Raw genomic sequence first — 22,713 nt, 5'->3', positions numbered from 1 at the left:
TATATACAGACAGCACAAATATATTCACAGCACATACATATATATATACAAATATAAATTAGACATACACACTCCGCACACGTTCCCCAGTCCCTTTTATATCAGCTTTGTTTTAGCTTTGTAATTCAACCGGTCTGGGAAGTCCACCGATAAATCCAGCGTACTAGCCATATATATTCCTCTGACTCGTTATATACTGTATATATAAAAGAAGTGATCTCACCAGCTTGGCGACGACACTTTCATAGAATGTTGAAGTCCAACTCACCTGGGTGTATTGGTGTTAACGTCCATCCATGGCAGATGGCAGCATCAAAAATACAAAGTAAAGCCGTGCGCTCCGAAGATCATTCCTGTTTAGCCAGCACTCTCTTTTCTGTGCACCCGAACTGTTCTTGTTATGGAGTTTTATTTGCTTTATCGATTGCTTCCTTTTTAATTCAAGGTGGATGAGTTTAAATATTTCGGATCAACCATACAGAGTGACAGACGGGTATCAGCAAGAGTGAAAGGGAAGGTCTACAGGACGGTAGTGAGACCAGCTATGTTATATGGGCTGGAGATGGTGGCACAGGAGATAGAGCTGGAGGTGGCAGAGTTAAAGATGTGAAGATCTGCATTGGGTATGACGAGGATGGACAGGATTAGAAATGAGGACATTAGAGGGTCAGCTCAAGTTGGACGGTTGGGAGACAAAGTCAGAGAGGCGAGATTGGGTTGGTTTGATGTGCAGAGGAGAGATGAGGGGATATTGGGAGAAGGATGCTAAGGATAAAGCTGACAGGTAAGAGGAGAAGAGGACGGCTTAAGAGAAGGCTTATGGATGTGTTCAGTGAGGACAGGCAAGTGATGGGTGACAGAGCAAGATGTAGAGGACAGGAAGATATGGAACAAGATGATCTGCTGTGGCAACAACTAATGGGATCAGCCGAAAAAGAAGAACCTAATAAAAGTGACTGCATTTGAGTATTTCAATTCTCCGTTGTGAATGGCAAGGTGGCACAGTGGTTAGGGCTACGGCCTCACAGGCTGCACTTCTGCTGTTGAATCCTGGCCTGGTCATTGTTAGGTCAGTCTGCATGTTCTCCCTGTTCCTCATGACTTCTTTTTAGTGTTTTGTCTTCTGTCCCCATCCTAAAGACATGAGCACTGGGCTAATTGGTAAGTGATGTTTGGCCTGACTTGAGGAAGTATGGATGTGTGTATGCAAGTCCAGTGTGGACTCTTCTTCAGCCTGCGACAGAATAATCGGAATTCAAAGAGTGAATGAATTGTGTCATAATTCAAGAAAAAGTCAACCAGAAATTTCATGGAGACCTGAACTTGCTACTTGGCTGAATTGTTTCTGTGAATTTGCAACTGGCATTCCACATTTTTGTTTTAATTTTCATTGCAGGCAGCATGGAGGTGAATTGCTGAGCCCTGCCTCTTAGCTGTCAGAGTTATGGGGTTGAATCACAGACTTGGCATCAAATTAATTGATTTCTCCTCCCACATCCCATAAACATGCTTGTGAAACTAACTGACAACTTTAAATTGGTGTGAGTGTGTGTGTCTGTGTGTGTCCTGTGCTGGACTGACACATCCCAGCCAAGGTTGACTCCTGCCCTGTGCCCAGTGCTGTTAAGTAAGGCTTCAGTTCCCCACAAGTCCATACAAACCTGGGTGGGCTCTTTTGATGAAATGACTACACCTTGAAGCAATGTCTGCTCTTTATGTACTTTACAGAATTCCAGTTTTGTCATCATCAGACACCAATGTGCCCAGAATTATGAAGGCTATAACATCGTCGATACCAGGAAGGGACTGACACAGCCTTTGAACCAGAGCAGTATGAATGGAGACTGGTACTTTGACACCAATACATCCACCGTGGACTACATAAGTATGACTTTTTATAACATATCGTGGCGTGGGAAGCATTTAGTCATTTTAAAGACACTAAGTTCTGTTTTAAAAGTTCTAATCCCAGAAGATAATAACTTAATGTCTCGTGTTGGGCACAACGTCTAAGCACTTTTGTCACTGGCCAGAGTGAGAGCACCGCTGAATAGTTCTATCACTGGCCAAACCCTGACAAATCCATGTACCCTCAGGTCTGCAATGACCTGGCTGAGCTGCATGTGGGTGCACAGCAATGGCAAGGGAAAGGCCAACAAGGATCTTCGCTCGAACACAACTCTTGTAAGAGTGCAGCCACAAAAGTCACAGTCACAGGCACTAAAGTGAAACTGCATCTAAATATGACAAGAAAAAAAAGCTGAGAAAACCTTTAAACTCTCGTATGAAGCAGAAAGGCCAACAAAGAGGAGCAGAAGAACACAGTTAAGACACGAATGCCACTGCCAAGGAGTAGTGGCCAGGTGATTTCAATAGCCTTCAGGTTCTGTAGCCAAATCGGAGGGCTGTGACCCGTGATAAAGCTCATTAAACTGCTGCCCACACCTCCATTTACATTTAGTGCAAAGTCTGAAGAAAGGAATAAAATGACCCAAAACAGTGACAATGTACGTGCTGTACTGTACTGTACTGTACCATACCATACTGTGCCTCAGCGCTTGTGATGGCTGCTGTGTATTCATCTTCAGTTCCCATCACATAACACTTAGTGACGGGAGCTGAAGTGAAGCTGCATCTAAATTTGATCAAAAAACCCAAACGTTAAACATACAAAACAAAAAAGAAGCACAAACAGCAACAGAAAAACACAGTTAAGAAACTAATGGCACTGCAAAGAAGTAGAGACCAGCTGATTTCAGTAGCCTTCAAGTTCTGCATTCAACAATTTGCAGCATCAGAGGGCTGTGACCCATAAGCGAGTTTATTAAACTGCTGCCCTCACTTGCTTTTACATTTAGTGCTTTAGTATCTGAAGAAAGGAACAAAATGACCGACAACAGTCACAAAGTAGATGCTGTACTTTACTGGGCAGTACTATCCTATGCTGAGTTTTCATCTTCAGCTCCCATCACATAACAGAGACTGGAGATGAAGTGAATCTGTGACTAAATTTGACCACCACATAACTTTTTCATTCATTATATCTTGCTAATTTTTATGAGGTAATGTCTGCCAGCAGCTCTTACACTCTACAATGAGTACCCCTTCTGCCAGGGTGCTATAATATATCGATCTTGGACTCTGTTAATGACTACTGAGTTGTTACCTGAACAACTGTCTATCTTTTTTATTATATAGTGCCTTGGAGAGCTCTGTCTCTTGTTATCTGGTGTAACTCAAGATTAGATTATGTCTTGTTGTTCATTACAGTTTCAGGAAATACAAACCCAGGGAACTGGTATAGCTCAAGTCTGGATCCTTCAGAAGAGAACATAAATGTACTCTTCAGGATTAATCAATGCTACTTCATAAGTTGTAATGGAGGAGGAGGAGGAGGAGGAGGAGGAGGAGGAGTGATTCCTGTAACAGCCCCACCACCAAGAACGAGTGGAATTACGTAAGTCAAAAGTATACAGATTTGATCAATTAAAAAATGGGGGCACTGCGGTACAATGGTTAGCAATGGCTGTCTCACCATTCCAGTTTGGGCACATGCAAAGGAGAGATGAGGGGGACATCGGGAAAAGAATGTTGAGCATGGAACAGCCAGGCAAAAAGGAAAAGAGGAAGGCCAGAGAAGAGGTTTATGGATGTGGTGAGGGATGACATGAAGGCAGTCGGTGTGGAAGAAAAGGATTTAAAAGATAAGAATAGATGGAGATGGATGATGTGCTGTGGCGACATCCAAATGGGAACAACCGAAAGAAGAAGAAGCAGAAGATGAAGAAGTAGAAGCAGAAGATGAAGACGTAGAAGAAGAAGATGAAGAAGTAGAAGGAGCAGCAGAAGAAGAAGAAGCAGAAGATGAAGAAGTAGAAGCAGAAGATGAAGAAGTATAAGAAGCAGAAGATGAAGTAGAAGAAGAAGAAGCAGAAGAAGAAGAAGCAGAAGATGAAGAAGTAGAAGCAGAAGATGAAGAAGTAGAAGAAGTAGAAGCAGAAGATGAAGAAGTAGAAGAAGAAGAAGCAGAAGAAGAAGAAGCAGAAGATGAAGAAGTAGAAGAAAAAGCAGAAGAAGGCGTAGAAGAAGAAGCAGAAGATGAAGAAGTAGAAGAAGAAGATGAAGAAGAAGAAGATGAAGAAGAAGTAGAAGAAGAAGATGAAGAAGTAGAAGGAGCAGCAGCAGAAGAAGAAGAAGCAGAAGATGAAGAAGTAGAAGCAGAAGATGAAGAAGTAGAAGAAGAAGAAGCAGAAGATGAAGAAGTAGAAGAAGAAGAAGAAGCAGAAGATGAAGAAGTAGAAGCAGAAGATGAAGAAGTAGAAGAAGAAGAAGCAGAAGATGAAGAAGTAGAAGAAAAAGCATAAGAAGAAGCAGAAGATGGACTGGTTTGGTATCCGTGGTTAGGTACTGCAGTAGGACAGGGCAGATTTCAAATCGGACTGCTCTTAGACAGAGAACATTGAACCTTGTGCAGTTTTTGTAGGTTTTTTTTTTTTTTAAACTATTTTGTTGCAATATGTTTTCTCTGCCCTTGAGATTCTGTATGCACAACAGGGATTTCTTCTTTTCTTCTTTATTGTAGCCTTTGGTCCAACACTACTTTCTGGTTGAATTCAGCAGAAAACAATTACGCCGTCCCAGTAACTGGTTCCAGTGTGGTGATTCCAAGAGGTACGTAAAAGGAAAGAGATGGTAGGACCATAAAAATGAACCATTGAATGTAATTTTTGTGTGCGGTTTCCAAACCCAAAATTAAATAATGGTGTTTAATGAGAAGCAGAGTCCTCATTAAATCATGCGTGACCCTGAATTTAATTCAATTCCTTTTTTCACAGTACACTTCTCACTGGAGTTGTGCACATTTAGAAACACCAGACTCATGAAGTTGTTAGAAATTTGTGCTTGTGAATATTATTATTATTACAACTTTGAACCGTTTACTGCACTCGACAGTCCGTTCAGCCTAATGTGTTTATCTGTTTGTTATTTTTGTTGCCTTTCCTTGATGCAGTTTTCTGGACGGTTACCATTATGGTGACTGGAACTCACTTCAGGTGACATCAGCAGTCAGGACGCTATCTAAGATGGCGTTCTGTCGTTTTGTGTGTCCAAAGTTCTGCATTCACACTCAATCAAATATGTGTCTTAGCTAGACTTTAAGGTATTAGAACTTTGAGTTTGCGTTGTACAGCTAAGATTTTCAGGTTTGCTTTTGCCAATCGGTTTCTTTCTTCTCCTGGTCTACATTCAGTTTTTCAAACTGATGCCAATGTCTATCCTGGAAGGACTGAGATAAACTGAGACAGAGCGGTCACAGCACACAGCAGGGGTGAAGCTTTTGAGGGGGGAAGACCTGCCCATTCAGAAGCCAGACTCCCCAAATGTTTTGATATTGACTGGCAATAAACTAAGCGACTCTAAACTTCAAGGTGGAAACCAAACTGTAGATCGATCATCAATGAACATCCCATTGGAATGGCTTATTGCTTGCCCATGCCAGTTGTTCCCAGGCCTACTGACAACTTCTGGCTTTGGCACTGGCTACCACTCATACTGGACTGGTGTTTAGGGATAGGAGATGAAGCTGAGGAGATTTTTAAGTGTGTGTTCACTTTGTCCGTAGTATCCCAGAAGTGACCGGTGTAGAGTGCACGTACGGTTCAACTGAATGTGGGTATCACACCTTGCTTACTTGCAGCCATAATCTGCATAAAAACCACTATATAGATCAGGTCACATGGGAAAAGGGGAAAAGAAAAAAAATAAAATAAAATAAAATAACATTTTGGCTGCAGCCAAGGGATGCTGGCATCAGGTTGATACGGCCCTGGAAGGAAACACAAGTGGCTAGGAGTCAGAGAGCTGCAGTATGGAGGCCTTTGGTTCATCTGTCAGAGGACTGTGGGCTTTCAATGGAGGACTGTACACTGTGGGTGGTGTCTCAGAATGTCCCAAATGTGCCCTGTCAAAGACATTTGGCCAGGGCCTGCTGTCAACATCACCTTGGACGTTTCTGAGAGATAACAGCTTTGTGTGTGGTGATGTAGGACTTACATATTAGAAAGGAGAACCATGAACACCACGAAGATTAGATGAGCTTCACTGCTTCATTTACTGTTTTCTCAAACAAATCAAGAGAGGCCTATTTGGAAGAGCCAGAAAGGCAAAATAGAATTAAAGTCAAGAAATATTAATGTGTAGCTGCCAAAAATACAGGAATGAAGAAAAGGCCAAGTAATATTCGGGTCAAAACACAATTATGAACAGATTATAAAGAACAAATAACCAAAAATAATGAAGTAAATGGCAAAAAATATAAAGGACCAAAAATACAAACTAAGTGTCATTGGAGAGGAAGGGTTGATGCCCCCATTGATTGTCTGTCCAAGTCATCTGCCTTTTAGGCAAAAATGAAATGCAATCCATTTGGCATTCAATGAATATGTACATGCTGCATTTAATTTTATCTTATCATAATTTAAAACATTTCAACCAAATGCTCGATTGCTTTTCACTACGGTGTACAATTTTCTCGTCGGTTTGGGCTGACCCTACACATGATCATTTGTTCTGGTGCACAGGTGGCATGGCTGCTGGTATACAAACAGTATAATGTGGCTAAATGCACGTTCACCCCTATGTGCTCACTTGCAGGATGGTTGGTGGTAATCGACATTGACATCCCCACGCTAAGCAAACTGAGTGTCTATGGCACACTGGAAGTGCCAACCAACATATCGAAATACGCATTGTGGGCTACAAATGAAACGCTGCCAACAGATAACAACAGGACTGTCATCATCAGGACCACCTACCTGTATATTCAGGTAAATGACCTACTGGGTATTCTTAAAAGTAAATGATAAGGAAATTAAATGTGGAAGAATATGTGGGTGTAAAAATGGCTGGAATATTAAAAGAAAACCTCACCCAAAAACGATCCTCTTTCTTTTTTTTTTTTTGTTTTTGAATGTTACTTATGTTGTGTGTTTTGCAATTATGAATGAAAAAAAATGTAAATTCATGCTTAACGGAGAATGGAGATAAAAAATGTTTATGATATACAGTATGTATCTCTATATATAAAAGCCAAATACCACTGACTCACTCATCATGAAATCTTGGGACTTGAAATTTGGAATGTTGGTTACCCTTAATAATAATAATTCTTTGCATTTATATAGCGCTTTTCTCACTACTCAAAGCGCTCAGCAATTGCAGGTTAGGGGCCTTCCTTGCTCAAGGGCCCAACAGAGCAGAGTCCCTTTTGGCATTAACGGGATTCGAACCGGCAACCTTCCGATTGCCAGTGCCTTGGCCCATAGGTGCTCGCTAAGAAATGTTTTTTAAATTTTCGTGGTCTTATAGTTTTTTAGACCCGTTTGTACGTCTGCCCACTTTTCACAAGACTACTACTTAAGATTGAGATCGGGATTTTTTCTAGAATTTGCTTGAACATTCAATTGATTTTGCGACTTTCTCATCGCACTAAGAATCATAGTTTGCCTGCGGTACCGATTTATTAGTACGAATACGAGAGAGACTCATCGGGCTGCCGGGCCCTCCTCACTCACGTGTCTGCCTCGGGGCGTAACCTTAACTCTGCTTAGTTAGCGAACGAGAGAACTACTTAACGGATTTAGATCGTGTTTTTTTCTAGAATTTGCTTGAACATTCCAGTTGATCTTGCAACTTCTCTTATTGCGCTAAAAATCATAGTTCACTTGCAGGAGTGATATATTTGTGCTAATCCGAGACAGAGGCTGTGGGCCGAGGGAAGGGGGAAGCATGACATCAGGAGTGGGGAGCCGGGCAAGGCCCTCCTCACTGTCCTGTTTCATTAATACGCGGGCGATTCCGCTGGGGATGGCTAGCAAATATATATATATATATATATATACATACTGTGTATATCTTAAACATGGGCGGCACGGTGGCGCAGTGGGTAGCGCTGCTGCCTCGCAGTTAGGACACCTGGGGACCTGGGTTCACTTCCCGGGTCCTGCCTGCGTGGAGTTTGCATGTTCTCCCCGTGTCTGCGTGGGTTTCCTCCGGGCGCTCCGGTTTCCTCCCACAGTCCAAAGACATGCTGGTTAGGTGGATTGGCGATTCTAAATTGGCCCTAGTGTGTGCTTGGTGTGTGGGTGTGTTTGTGTGTGTCCTGCGGTGGGTTGGCACCTTGCCCAGGATTGGTTCCTGCCTTGTGCCCTGTGTTGGCTGGGATTGGCTCCAGCATACCCCCGTGACCCTTTGTTCGGATTCAGCGGGTTGGAAAATGGATGGATGGATGGATATCTTAAACATTTTTTATCTCCATTCTCCATTAAGTCACAAGTTGAATATGGGCGTGTTCAATGTCATAGCCTTAAACTAGGCAGCACTGTGTAATGGCAGGTAGCATTTCGCTCTGCGTGATGATTCCATGTTACAAGGGCCAGTTTTGCCCTTTTGGTCATTAATTATCTCTGCTTGTTTCAGTGATGTCATGGCTTCACCATTTTGAGTATTTGATTGTCAGCTCCACTATTTATTTATGGTTCCTGGACACCGTTGCCATTTGCCTGATTTCATTGTTTAGGTCTTGGCACTTTTAGGACTGTTTAGGACTTGGCACAGAGAGAGAGAGAGAGAAACAATTGTTTGGTAAAGCTATTGTCATCCAAGGAGTCTTGTCTGGCTGGGGATTTCATTGTACTCTTGTTGAATCGATCCCCTTTATTTTTCCATACAGGGTGGTACGTTGCTTGTGGGTCAACCAGATGAACCCTTTCCAGGTAAACTTCAGATCATTTTTACCGGGAACAAGCTGACACCAGACTGGCATTTGCCAGAAGGCTTTTACCTTGGAGCAAAGGTTCTGGGTAAGTGAAAATCTGCATAGCAATGTCTTCACAGAAAATATAACAAATGCCTGCCGAGATATTTCTAAATGTTTATGGGATTATTTTTACTGTATGCCAAAGGATATACAGTTATGCACTCCCTAAGAACAGAAGGTGATTATATGTATTAGATTGCATGTTAGGTTAACTGAAAATTCAACATTGTGCTAAAATGGACTGGCACGCTTCTTGGGCAGTCTTCCTGCCTTGTGTCTGGTCTTGCTAAGGTGGGCTTCTTCTCCCTTCGAACCTGAATTGAATTAAGCTGTTTTGAGAATGTTATGTTATATCATGTAACATCACGTCATACATTGTTATGTTTTGCTTAAATATTTCTAGGGGTTTTCGGAACCCTAGATCTCCATGGCAAGCCTCACTCCATATACCGGACAAAACTTGCAATGACAGCGAATGCTGGATCCACATCGATTTCTCTCGCAGACGCTGTCGACTGGCAGGTACAGATATTGTCAGATTAATTAATAACTCTACAATTATTAAAGTGCATTTAATTTATGGTAAGTGTGCCTAGTTCTGCACATTTAGTGGTTTGAGAATGTCATGTCTGATTTAATATCATTTAGAAATACAATTTCCTTCTTAATTTGTATCATTTTTAAAAACAACACAAACGATTTTCCTCTTCTGATTCTACATCAGTGGCATTTCTCATTTTTGCTAAACATCATGAAGACATAATCAATAAAATTCTGGTCCTTCACATTTAATTTAGGTTGGAGATGACATTCTGATTACCACAACCAGCTATGACCCCTGGCAGGCTGAAACAAGGCAGATCGTCGCCATTTCCATGGATATGAAGACCCTGATCCTTAACAATTCGCTCTCCTATGCACACATTGGTAGATCGATCTCTGATTTCCTATTGTGGCTTAAATATTTTCAGATTTTAAAATCAATTAAGCAGAATAATATTTCTGATACTTGTCTCTAGTTGTATGCTTGGGGGTAAACAGCGGGTCCTGTGAAAGACGTGAATTATAAAAATGTGAACAGTTTCAATCAAAATTTGCCATCCGTGATTAGTAGATTAGTTAGAAAGAGATTTTTTGCTAAAGCAATGTAGATAACTGAATGCAAAATTGTATGGAATTTCCCCTGAAAATAGTAAATGCAGTTTTGTTCATTAGATTTTGTGTTTTATTCACTGTAAATTAAAGACTAATATATTTTGAAATTCATGTGAAGCATGCGGTAAAGGAGCACACTATTAAATAGTACTTTTTCCAACCATACACTGTGGTAATTTTCCAATCTGTATTTTTTCTTCCAGCTGAAACCTACTATATCAATGAAACAAATCAGCAGTATACTCTGGCAGCAGATGTGGGACTTCTCAGTCGAAACATCAAGATCATTAGTGAAGATTACACAGGCTGGTACCAGGAGTCGTATGGGGCCAGAGTGCTTGTGAACTTAGGTGAAAATTCTAATATTATATAACTGAAAATTTAGGGAAAGTTCAGGAATAAAGTGAATTTTTAGGCCCTACCTCTCTCTGGTCAGGTGATGCTAGTTAAGCCCGAGTCACGTTAAATGACTTTTCCAGAGATTTTCAATTGTAGTTTTCATTGACACAATCTTTGCCAGTCGGTGGAATGCTCCGATGAATCCAATCATTAAATGTGACACGCCTGATGACTGAGTCCAACTAGTCTGCGATGGGCTAGGTGTTGGTTTTTCCTTTGGTCAGAGGGGCCAATGAATGCTCATCTAGAAGTATAACGCATTGAATGTGGTGAAAGAGGCATAAGGAACGTGAGTGTTTTGGACGTCATGAAACAGAAGAAAAGCTCACCTCTTTGATATCTCGTATTTTACATACCATCACAGACAGTGTTGTGCAAGTTCACACCTCGCTTAAAGTTCAGTTCACACCGATTAAAATGAATAAATTCATGTTCGTAGTTCACCATTTCAATTTTTAACTCGTTCATGTTCAGTTAATTTTGTATTTTTTAAGGACTGAGAATAAATGACCCATAAGTTGACTTTTTTCAATTTTGCATGCCTTATATTAGGCTATTACAGTGTTCTTGAATAAAATACAATTATTATGAAGACTTTTATTTACAGTGCATCCAGAAAGTATTCACAGCACATCACTTTGTCCACATTTTGTTATGTTACAGCCTTATTCCAAAATGGATTAAATTCATTTTTTTCCTCAGAATTCTACACACAACACCCCATAATGACAACGTGAAAAATTCTGAGGAAAAAAATGAATTTAATCCATTTTGGAATAAGGCTGTAACATAACAAAATGTGGAAAAAGTGATGAAGCGCTGTGAATACTTTCCAGATGCAATGTAAATACACTTTATTGAGTTATACACAGCAACAAACACGTATCACCATATTAGCTAATATCCTCCCGGTCAAAAAGAAAATTTAATAGATGCAAGTATACATAGAAATGACCGCTCTATTTCCAACCGTGTGACACAAATGGTGACTGTGCAACCCACGTGTAGGTGAACTAACGTGTTATGCTTTCTGTCAAAATTCACGTCACATATTGCATGACCAACGGGGAAAAATATGAAGTGGCCTCACGAAGTCCATCGTTTTCCTAAAAGCGAAAGTGGAGCTTCACTGTGCGCTCGTGTCAGTGGGGTGCAGCTTAAGCACAAGAAGGCAGGCACAGACAGGACCGATTTGAATTGACGTTATTTTTTTCTGAATACAAATAAATGGCAAACAATTCGTATGAAATAAATACTTGTAAAAATCCACTATTTGTGATTATCCAAATACGATATTCAGATTCGCTCCACCCCTACATTACAGGGTAAGGCAAAACGTTTAATCTGGACCTAAAGCAGATCCAGAATGTCACCTAACACTGAATGAGCTCACGTTCAAGTCCTTCACTTGCAAATCCATTACGTTAAGTTCACTGTTCTTAGAAAAATGAGCTTGTTCAATGAAGGCGCTCTTTTGAACTTGTTCATGCACAACACTGATCACAGAATACAAAGAAAAGAATTCAATGGAAGAGATTGATGCTGAACTTGCTACAGATATTAACCCCTCCATAAAGCGGATCTCCACCAGGCAACACACTATTGGCTGTCACAGAAAGGGCTGAGCACAACTGTGTTGGAAGATCAGTGCACGACAAGGGCAGCGATTTTTAGTCAAGTAATTTGACATGGTGCTGTGACAAGATCTGACATGCTCCACAGCATAATGTGACATTGGCTAAAGGATCTGAAACCAAGGAAGATCTTTTATCAGGAAGCAGTTTGCCAGTTTGTGAGTCAATGATTTAACTTGAACCTAATAAACAAGGCCCTTTATTTAATAAATCCTTCTTCCATAACAAACACTATCCCAAGGTACTGGACTATGGTGGTTTCACTCATCTGGAGTAGTGTTTCTCAACCTTTCTAGTGTGGTAACCCACTTTTATCCACTTAAGTGCCTGAGTTGCGGGAATTTGAAACAAATTATCAAGCAATGGAGTTGAAGCAGGAACCTGGACAACCTTTAAGAATGACTGGATGAGATTGGATGACAGCTTAGCTATGAGCTCAACAAATGAGCTTGAGGGTCTGAATGTCCTCCTCTCATTTGCCAAATTTCTTATGTTTTATGTATAATTATTCCCATGATGTGTGCTCTGGCAGGTGACATGCTGAGGGTCACTTAGGGGGTCAGTAGTGGAAGTGCAATCACCGGTCTTGTGGTGCGTCAGCGGTAGACCACAGTGTTTGACACTAAGACTCATGTAACCTAAAATCTTCTTCCATACCACAGGAGCCGCAAGACTCAGCAATGTTGAGTTCTATCACACGGGACAGAATGGCTACGTATCCAGCAGTGACCCCCGATTTTCAGTGGTCTTCATGAACATGGGGGAGGTAAGCTTAGGTTTTGTTTTTTTCTTGTCTTATTAGGCTGGGGGGCTGACAAAAATCAGGGCCTGTTAAAGCCCATTGATGTATTCCTTGTGTGAATGGGGGCTTTACAAGGAATGAATTGTTGTTGTTGTTGTTATCTGATAGCTTTTGTCTACACATGTGACATTAACACCTCGACTGCGCTATTTGATTGGCTGATCCTTTGTCAATTAAGCATTGTCTGAATACATCATGTGTCAGTATTAGGGAACAAATGTGATCACTGAGTTTGAACCCATGAATATCCTGAACAGTAGAAGGCGCTCTTGAGCTGAGCCCAAAACCAAACAACACCAAGTAGGCCACAGAAGTACACAAAAAGTAATTTATTATAAAACAAACCACATACAGGATTGATAATGTAAGAATGAAATGAACAAGGAAAACACTCAACGCAGGGGCTGCCAATCCAGGGATTTCTACTGTCATTATGATCATAAAGTTTTCATTCTAAGGCTCTGAATCCTACGGGATTGCTCATTTTCTTTAATCCTCTTTATTTCCTTTTTAAATATATATTCAGATTTCTGAAAATGATACGTCTTACATCCAAGGCTGCTCTTTCCACCAAGGTTTTTCACCAGCTATTGGCATCTTTGGAACCAACAAACTGAGTGTAGATGACAACGTCATTTATTTCACTGTCGGCCAAGGTAATGAAGTATCAGTGTGTGTAGACACATCGATGTAGTTTGCTTTCCTAAAGGGTTCTTTTGAAACGTGTTTGATTTTAAAAGTTAATATGCACATGGATCCAGTGCATCTATAAGGTTCTTCTCCAATCACATAACCACCACTAGAATATCAACTGGACTTGAACTCTGTTACTTGGTTCCACACTAAGTCCTCTTCGATCCTCTTTGCACAAATCACTTGTGTGAACTTTAGTACTGAAATGGCATTACTCCATGTTTTTGGGACCAACCTCCCTACAAGCACAGAAACACGCCGAGGTAGACACCATTCAGGTGCTCAGCTGACATCAGGGACACTGGAAACACAACACGACATAACAGGGCACAGAATCCAGACGATCCAGGCAGCCTCTGGCACAAGGCAGGAACAAAGCCTGGACAAGGCTAAAGGCCATCACTGGGCCCCATCACACACACACACACACACACACACACACACACACACACATAAATGTACACCGACACTGATGGGGAGCCCCATCAGAACCAGCAACAAGCCTGCAAACTCCACATGGGCCCATAGGTGCAGCCGGCAGAGGTAACCACAGGTTCACAAATGCTCATCAGTCAAACCTTATAATATCTGAGGACGACCATCAAAGTTTCCTGCAAAACAGAACTATAACTGCACATTTGTGTAATATTCACTTTTGCTGGTGGCCCCACCAAACACAGCTGAACTTCACCTTCAGATTCCATCTCTCTGTCATTTATGTTCATGGCACATGGTGTAGTAAGTACACGCTACAGTGTCTCTTAAAAACATATGGCAATAATACAATACCAACAAGAAAACTCACACACGCCAGAAAACACAATATCTATAGCATGCAACTTTATATACAGTATATACACTATATATATATATATATATATATATATACTGCGGTGGGTTGGCACCCTGCCCAGGATTGTTTCCTGCCTTGTGCCCTGTGTTGGCTGGGATTGGCTCCAGCAGACCCCCGTGACCCTGTGTTCGGATTCAGCGGGTTGGAAAATGGATGGATGGATGGATATATATATATATATATATATATATATATATATATATATATATATATATATAGTATATATATATATATATATATATATATATAGTATATATGTATACAATTACATATATTTAGAAGCATTTGTTTATATATTCTCCATTTATACACTCATGTGCTCATTTATAGCTGGCTGAGCTACATTCATACTTATGGCTAAGGGCCCATAGGAAAACATTGGGGTAATAATATTCTAGAAATTGTCACACCAACCCACAGTAATACATTTTTCATCCTCATCATCATCATCATCATTATTATTATTATTATTATTATTATTATTATTTCATAGGGTCTCATTTATTTTCTAACTATTGGAGGATCCTTTAAGGTTTGTATTGATTTGTGCTGCTCTACGTAGCTAATTCTGGCCCACACCACCTTCCTTACACCAGTGTATCTCAACCTTTATGGTCCCATGACTGAGTTATGCCTTTTTAAATTTACAGATGACCCACTAGCAGCAGTTACAATCCAGACCATTTTGAGACAAGCTCACTTAGAAATGATAGAAACATATTGCATAACACTATTGATCATTTAGGTTAACCACAACAACCCACTCGCAAACCAACGATGGCAACCTGAATGAATGAGAAACACTGTGTTACACGGACCCGGCGTGCCGACCCTAAGATCTGAAGATTGATTTGTGCTGTTCAACAGTTAAAGTATGCATACTGATGTCCCACACCAGACCTGCAGAAAAGCATCAGCTGCAATAACCTGCAGACTTTGTGACCAACACATAGCAAAACAGCTGCTCAGCAAATGGATCCGTTAGTTAGTCAGCGCATGACTGGGTGTATATTTGGTGTTCTGGTATACTGTATCAATCACTGAGGAGAAACTGCCTTTTTTGCATTACTTTGGAGGTCACAGTGTAGGGTCAGCCATATATACATATATATATATATATATATATATATATATATATATATATATATATATATATATAATATAGATAGATAGATAGATAGATAGATAGATAGATAGATAGATAGATAGATAGATAGATAGATAGATAGATAGATAGATAGATAGATAGATAGATAGATAGATAGATAGATAGATAGATAGATAGATATTCATGGCATTCGTAGTCTGAATCACACTCTGATTGTATGGGTGGTTACCTACCAGGTAAAGCTTGTGGTTGGTCTGCAAGTTGGCAAACATCCACCATACAATCACAATCGGATTGTATGGGTGGTCAGGTAATACAATCAGATTGTGATTCAGACTATGAATGCCATGAATGTAATTACCCCGATCTACATGCTGTCAAATAAACAAACCACATGCCGTAATGCAATGTAAAGAGGCTTCGCCCCTGACACTGACGTCCGAGGTTCGATCCCCGAGAGGGGGTGCTGTGAGTGTGTATGCCTGATGAGCCCAGAATTAGGGCGAAATACGTGTTGCGCACTCTTTGCATTATTTAGCAGTAAAACTATTAATATATATATATTTACACACCTTTCACCTTTGCAGGTATTCTTGATCTGAGTATTGGTAGCACAATTCGGAGAAACCTTGTGGCTTTGACTGTGTGGCCGGGATCATACCAGGGAAAACAGCCAACATCTTACACCCTGTGGCATGCAGCCATTGAGGTGAGCAGTGATGTTTTATTTACTCCTATATTTATTTACACAAAGTCATAAACAGATAGATAGGAAGGCACTTTAACATAGGTGGATATGAAAGATGCTATAATGTAGAGAGATAGATATGAAAGGCACTATATCATACAGAAATGGATAGACGTGAAAACCACTACATCATACAGAGATAGATAGGTAGATGTGAAAGGCACTATATAATAGATAGATAGATAGATAGATAGATAGATAGATAGATAGATAGATAGATAGATAGATAGATAGATAGATAGATAGATAGATAGATAGATAGATAGATAGATAGATAGATAGATAGATAGATAGATCTTTATATGTCCCAATGGGGAAATTTTGCAGAGCTTCTGTAAAAGGCTACTGCCTACACAGCACACTGGAAAAATTTACGTAAATGAAAATAAATAATTTAAAATAGAGAACGAACACTGCCCTAAGTGTTTAGGACAGGACTGTTCACTAATGTCTGGGTGTAGTTTCTGGGACTGCTATATTTAGGATTGTTTTCATTTCGTGTTTTCAATTACAACTTTAAATTTCCAGTCTCTGCCTCCACATAAAACCACTGACATCAAACCCTCATTTGATTGTTAGTGCTTGTTAGTGCAACTCAAGTACATTTTGTGTGCAGTTATTCAGTTAATTTGTGTTTTCTTGGAGTTCAGTGAATTCTTGCCCTAACTGCATCCCCTTTCCGTGTGCCCAGATTAACCAGGGAGCCGACACTGTGCTGCAGGACAACATTGTGAGCGGTTTTGAGAGAATCGGATATCGCATTAATGGAGAGCCGTGTCCAGGTGAAGGATTACACTTTCATTAACATTAATTACAAGCCTAATAAGATTAACACATTCTTGTTTTCATGGGTTTATCTTGTTAATTTGAATATTCAAATGAACACAGGCAGTGACATGTAAATGAATATTTTAAAAGTGGAAATGTTTTCTGTAAAATCAACAAATGTCAGGGCTGCATGAGCACCTCAGTCCTGTCTTCAGTTCCTTTTCATGTTTTTTTTGTTTGCTCCCCCAGTGCGGGGCTCCTTTCTTTATTCATTGATTTCAATTTCCAGTGCAGCTTTACAGAGGATCAGAGACTCATGCAGCTGCAGTTACCTGAGGGCTCTACAAGACCTCTGCTTGCTGTTGCATTAGCTGGCCTCTGCTTCTTCTGTCTTTTGCTTTGTATGTTTGTGTCTTCATCCTCGATTACCCCATCACTGATGATGCATCTCAGCACGTCAATTGATTAATTTGTCAGATTTATCATTTGTTATCATCTAACAGTTATTTTGACTTTTCCCCTGAAATTTTGGATTTTCTTAATCAGGAAATCATATCAATAGTAAAATATTTAATCACCAATGTAGGCTTCCTTTGGCCCTCTGCAGGAGGATAATTAGAGAGACACATTTTTTGTCAGAATATTAATTTTCTTTTTGGTTACTGAATAATATTTTGGAGTATTAAGAACTCATACTGTAGAGACAGCACAATTTTAAAGTGCAGCAGTCGTCTAATTTTATCCCACTGCACTCTTTCCAGGCACGTTCAATCCAGCTGAGACCTGGAGTAACAATGAGGCCCACGGAGGCCTGTATGGGGTCTACTTGAATGGAGACGGCCTGCCAGATTGCACCTTCATCCAGGGATTTACTGTCTGGAAATGCTGGGATTATGGAATTTATTTCCAGGTAATTTATGACTGAATCAGGAACAAGATGGTTAAATATTGTAAAATACACCGTGGGTTCTGGATTAATTTGATCTGGTTATGGATGTTCTGAGTCATGGGATAAAAGACCAAAATCCCTGGTGCAGGCTTATTGCTGATGACACTGCATTGTGTAACATCAGAAAAGAGAAAGTAGAGAGAATAGTGGAAGAGAGGAAATGAATGGAGAAGGGTTTGGGAAGATAGAGGATCGAAAATAAATAAGAACGAGACAGAATATCTGAGGTTTAATGATGATCTGGATTCAGATGTTGGCCTGCAGGGAAAACTATTGAAAAGAATGGAGAAGTTTAAATAACTGGGATCAGTCACGGTCCAAGATGGACAATGAGATGCAGAGATAACTCACAGAGTGCAAGGTGGGCAGAGCAACTGGAATAAGTTATCAGGAGTATTGTGTGAGCAAAGAATGAAGATGAAGCTTAAAGGCTTTTAAGACCGGCAATGAAGTATGGAGCTGAGCCGTGGGCCGTGAAGGGAGCACAGCAGGAGAAGAAGTTGGAGGTGACAACAGTGAGAATGTTGAGATGGTTGTGTGGAGTTACAAAGAAGGACAGAACACGAAATGAGATATTCAGAGGAACAAAAGTAGGACAGATATCTAAGAAGTACAGGAAAGTAGGCTGAAGTGATATGGAGAAGTGAAGAGGTGAGACAAAGAATATGTGGACCAACGAATGATGGGAATGGAAGTCCAGGGGATGAGAAAGTGAGGGAGGCCAAAGAGCAGGTGGATGGATAGAGTCAAAGAAGATGTGAAAAAAAAAGAGTCTGACTGGGGAGAAGGTGCAGGACCGAGTTGTGTGGAGAAGGTGATGAAGCACATGGACCCCGCATAGAAGTGGGAAAAGGTGAAGCGTAAGAAGAAGAAGAAGAAGAGGTTTTGCATTCCGCATCCCAAAGGCAAAGACGTTTGGTTCCTTCGTGACTGTGGGTGAGTGTTTGTGTGTGTGTGTGTGTGTGTGTGTGTGTGCACGAGTGGGCTCAGTGAGGATCAACTGGATTAATCAGGTTTGAGAATTTCATCTATTTTTAGTCTGCACACTATGGAAGAAAAACAGCTGTGGTTAAAAGCACCAAACATGTGGGATCTCCATTACTGAAGGATCCTGGTCCTCATTTCAGTGCTCTGGTGAACTCAGCCACAGCTTGAACTCAGTTTTTAAGAGTCTGTGGTAAAACAAATTACCATACAGAGATATCTGGGGGTGCGTTTAAGGACATCTTGGAATATTTATACATTTATCTACAGTAAATGCCAATTGGGTTTTGCATACAGTCCGAGTCCTAAAGAAGTGGGGATTTCCTTTCACAGTACATTTTGGGAGGGTGGACTGACTAAGCAGTAAGAACACACAGAGAGGAGCCAAAAGAAAACTGAACCAGCAGAATTTATTCTGGAGTGAACACCCCATGCATTTTCATCCCAAAATACTGCCAGGAATTTACTTTAATTCATTGAAATTAGATTAGATTAAACTTTATTAATCCAAAAGGGAAATTTAAATGCAAACAGCACCAGGAACAAAAAAAAGATACAGACTTACAGGATAAATAATGCAATCAATAATAGATAAATAAACAAACAAACAAACAAATAAATAAATACACATCGTACAAGAAGAGAACTGACCCAGAAAAATTTTAGGGGAACGGTCATGACCCTGTATAATGTAAAGCAAATGAATGAATTGATCTTTTTACAAAGATGATAGACACGTCTTTTCAGGTGCAATTCCAACAGAGAACTGAAAAATATGGCATAACGTCCAGTCATAAGGGTCCCTGGCAGGAAGGGGCGGGGCCAGGAGGGCGGACACCGGATGTGATGTCAACGGTGAAATGGCTGTCAGTCTTATGTTTGCAGAGGAAGAAAGAGAGAGGTCATTAGAGCACAGCGCCATCGCCTATAGAGATGGGTAACTACTATCTCCATGGCCCTTGAGGTGCCTCTCAAGCCCACATGTGACAATACATACATGCATAAATACATAAATGTGTACTGTGCATAAATATCAAAGTAAACTAAAAGAGCATACATATTTAGCCTGGGACATCAGGAGGAAGCATTGGCTAGCTTAATAGTAGTGGGCAGAGGAGACCCCCAGAGGGACTTATTAGCACACCATGGAAGTTACAGTATATATTCTTTTGTTAGTCCCACCCACGAGTTTTGTTTTTTGTATATTTTTCTACTGTCTTTCTGTTGTGTCTTCTGAGTTGATTTGTTTTAAATTTTCTTAATCGGTCTATTGTCATTAACTTTGTTTTTCAGTTTGTTTCTTCTGTAAGCTTTAGTGAGTTCCTGTTGTCTTTTCCTCTTCATTGCTTTTGATGATGAAGGACTGGGGCCCCTGGTTAGATTACAAGCCCCAGGAGTAATAATTCACTGCTGCCGGCTGGGCTCTGTGGAGAAAGCACCCACCTCTGTGAAGCTTTCTAGCATCATAAAACTTGCACATCATTTCCACAGCATGTTTGGTGACTGAGAGTGTGATGGAGTTGCCCACTGGGCACCGTGTCACATGGCTACACATTTTTCTTGCCAAGTCCACAAGTAATGGCAGCTCTTTCTGCTGTTTGTTTTCTTGCAGACATCCATGAGTGTGCAGATTTCCAACGTAACGTTAGCGGACAATGGAATGGGCATCATGCCTATGAGTTACACTCCACCTTCCGTGTCTCACCAATATTCTAATAAGACCATACAGATCGAGGTAAGCTTTTACTTTTACTGTCCTTTGTCATTAATGAACTTCTTATAGAAGACTGAAACTTTAGAGTTCTTCAGAAGCAACTTTAACTTGAGTGAAAATGATCCCTTTCCCTTAACATTTCTGTCTTCTTCCGCTTTGATTCATGATCAGTCATTTTGCAGATGTTTATATAAAAACAAATTATGAATAACCAAATACAGCTTATGACAAGACTGGGTTTTGTTTTCTTTTTTTAAAATGTATTACCATTGGCCCTAAATTTGACTTTATATATAACGACATAAAACATACGCAATACATAATAGTCAACAACACTTTGGCATACTGTGCAGTAACTTAACATCGTGTCATGCGCAGTACCCAATGGGCACAATCACATCACATCTGGTCAAAATTACAGGCAAAGCTTTAGAATTACAGAAGGCTACTGAGATTACAAGCAGACCTTGAAACAACTGAGAGAGGAAGTCATCCTGTCTTTGATTACATTGGATGGCCATTTCCTACAATTAAACAGCACTAATGTCAGTCAACCATCAGCTGCATCAAAATTTAAAAAAAAAAGATTTTAGGAGACACAATAGTTGCAGCGGAGCCACTTTGACAAAAAAAAGGTCAAAAAGTAGAGGAAATCTGGTACAAACATTTCTAAAAGTCCCTAAAAGAGAATTAGCAAATACAAAGGTATTACTGTGGGGCTTTCTTCAGTGCCCTTATCCTACAGCACTCAGTCAGAGAGCCTGCCTAGTCCAACTAGCGCCTACTGAGCGCAAAAACCCAACACTGTAGATCAGACTCAAAGGAATCAATTGGAGTGGCTTTGCTTATTTCATCGTCAACTTTGCATTTCATATTTGCCTCTGTGCATCAGTTTACTTGTTTAACCTGTGGGAATTTTGACTCCTGCTTATTTCCTAGTTTATAAAAAAAATAATCTCCTGATCAAAGTATTCTTATTAAACCATTGCCTTCTGTAATACAAGCCGTATGTGGAGGTGCCTAAAGGATTCATTTCTTTTACTTTTCAGAACTCCCTATTTGTGGGGAGCAGCCCAGACTTTAATTGTTCAGATGTTCTTACTGCCAATAATATTAATATTCAGTACACACCGGGACAGAGGAGCCCAAGGCCACTTCAAGGTAATAAAAATCCTTGGACTATTAAGATGCACCAGTAAAAATAAAAAAAAATCTCCTTAGAAGGTCCATGGTCCAACTTCATATTTACTGCTTCAATGTTTACAGGTGGCAGAAGTGCAGTTGGTTGGCCGACTTTTGCCTCACAGCAAAATGGGGCGCCTGCTATGCCTCACGCTGGCTTGACAAGCTACACTGCTATTAGTGGACTCGTGACAATTAAAGGTAAAAGAAAAAAAAATCTTACACATTCAGTGCATTAGGGGTTAAAAATCTGCATCTTTCACTAGGCTGTCCTGCATATGTCACACACATGACACTCCAGTTAGCCTTAGTGATAAAATCAGTGCAAATACACTAACGTGTTGCCACTCTCCAGCACCATGATAAACCAGTGTTTTCAAGTATATAACGCCATTTAATTTAATAGAAGGCACACATTACTTAACCTTCTATCTATCTATCTATCTATCTATCTATCTATCTATCTATCTATCTATCTATCTATCTATCTATCTATCTATCTATCTATCTATCTATCTATCATATAGTGCCTTTTACATCTATCTATCTATCTTGCCTACTACACTAAATTAAAATCTATCTATCTATCTATCTATCTATCTATCTATCTATCTATCTATCTATCTACAGTAAAAGTTTGTCAGCCTACCACCTTGGTTGTGTCTGTAATGGCAGGCCCTGCTCTCTTTTACCATTTGCTTACCTGTTAGCCAGTCAAGACAATGGATGGAACAATCCAACATTGTATATTTCTGTAATAAACATTTAAAAAACAACTTTCTCTCTTTTAAGCATAAAAAGGTAACTTTCTAGACTTCTAAAAATAGATAAGATATAAAATAAAAAAATACTGACTAACAGCAAAAAATGGGTAGCAAATACTTGATTTTGGCTCTTTCCCACCTT

General features: G+C 40.1%; 1 protein-coding gene across 1 annotated transcript in view; it reads left to right on the top strand.

The window, feature by feature from the left end:
- The window catches only part of LOC114641883 (fibrocystin-L-like), a 98,490-nt gene that overhangs the window by 49,904 nt on the left and 25,873 nt on the right, over window positions 1-22,713 (top strand). The window contains exons 26-41 of the mRNA XM_028790906.2: window positions 1,729-1,885; window positions 3,271-3,457; window positions 4,583-4,671; window positions 6,655-6,827; window positions 8,732-8,861; window positions 9,222-9,340; window positions 9,616-9,745; window positions 10,177-10,323; window positions 12,669-12,772; window positions 13,335-13,480; window positions 16,066-16,171; window positions 16,902-16,992; window positions 17,740-17,888; window positions 20,524-20,646; window positions 21,675-21,786; window positions 21,892-22,008. Coding sequence (XP_028646739.2) covers window positions 1,729-1,885; window positions 3,271-3,457; window positions 4,583-4,671; window positions 6,655-6,827; window positions 8,732-8,861; window positions 9,222-9,340; window positions 9,616-9,745; window positions 10,177-10,323; window positions 12,669-12,772; window positions 13,335-13,480; window positions 16,066-16,171; window positions 16,902-16,992; window positions 17,740-17,888; window positions 20,524-20,646; window positions 21,675-21,786; window positions 21,892-22,008 — 2,080 coding nt within the window. The remainder of the gene's footprint in view (window positions 1-1,728; window positions 1,886-3,270; window positions 3,458-4,582; window positions 4,672-6,654; window positions 6,828-8,731; window positions 8,862-9,221; window positions 9,341-9,615; window positions 9,746-10,176; window positions 10,324-12,668; window positions 12,773-13,334; window positions 13,481-16,065; window positions 16,172-16,901; window positions 16,993-17,739; window positions 17,889-20,523; window positions 20,647-21,674; window positions 21,787-21,891; window positions 22,009-22,713) is intronic.

The sequence above is a fragment of the Erpetoichthys calabaricus genome, chromosome 13, assembly GCF_900747795.2.
Source record: "Erpetoichthys calabaricus chromosome 13, fErpCal1.3, whole genome shotgun sequence".
Classification (NCBI taxonomy): Eukaryota; Metazoa; Chordata; class Cladistia; order Polypteriformes; family Polypteridae; genus Erpetoichthys; species Erpetoichthys calabaricus.
The sequence above is the reverse complement of the archived record's forward strand: the minus strand, read 5'-3'. Positions and strand labels throughout refer to the sequence as shown.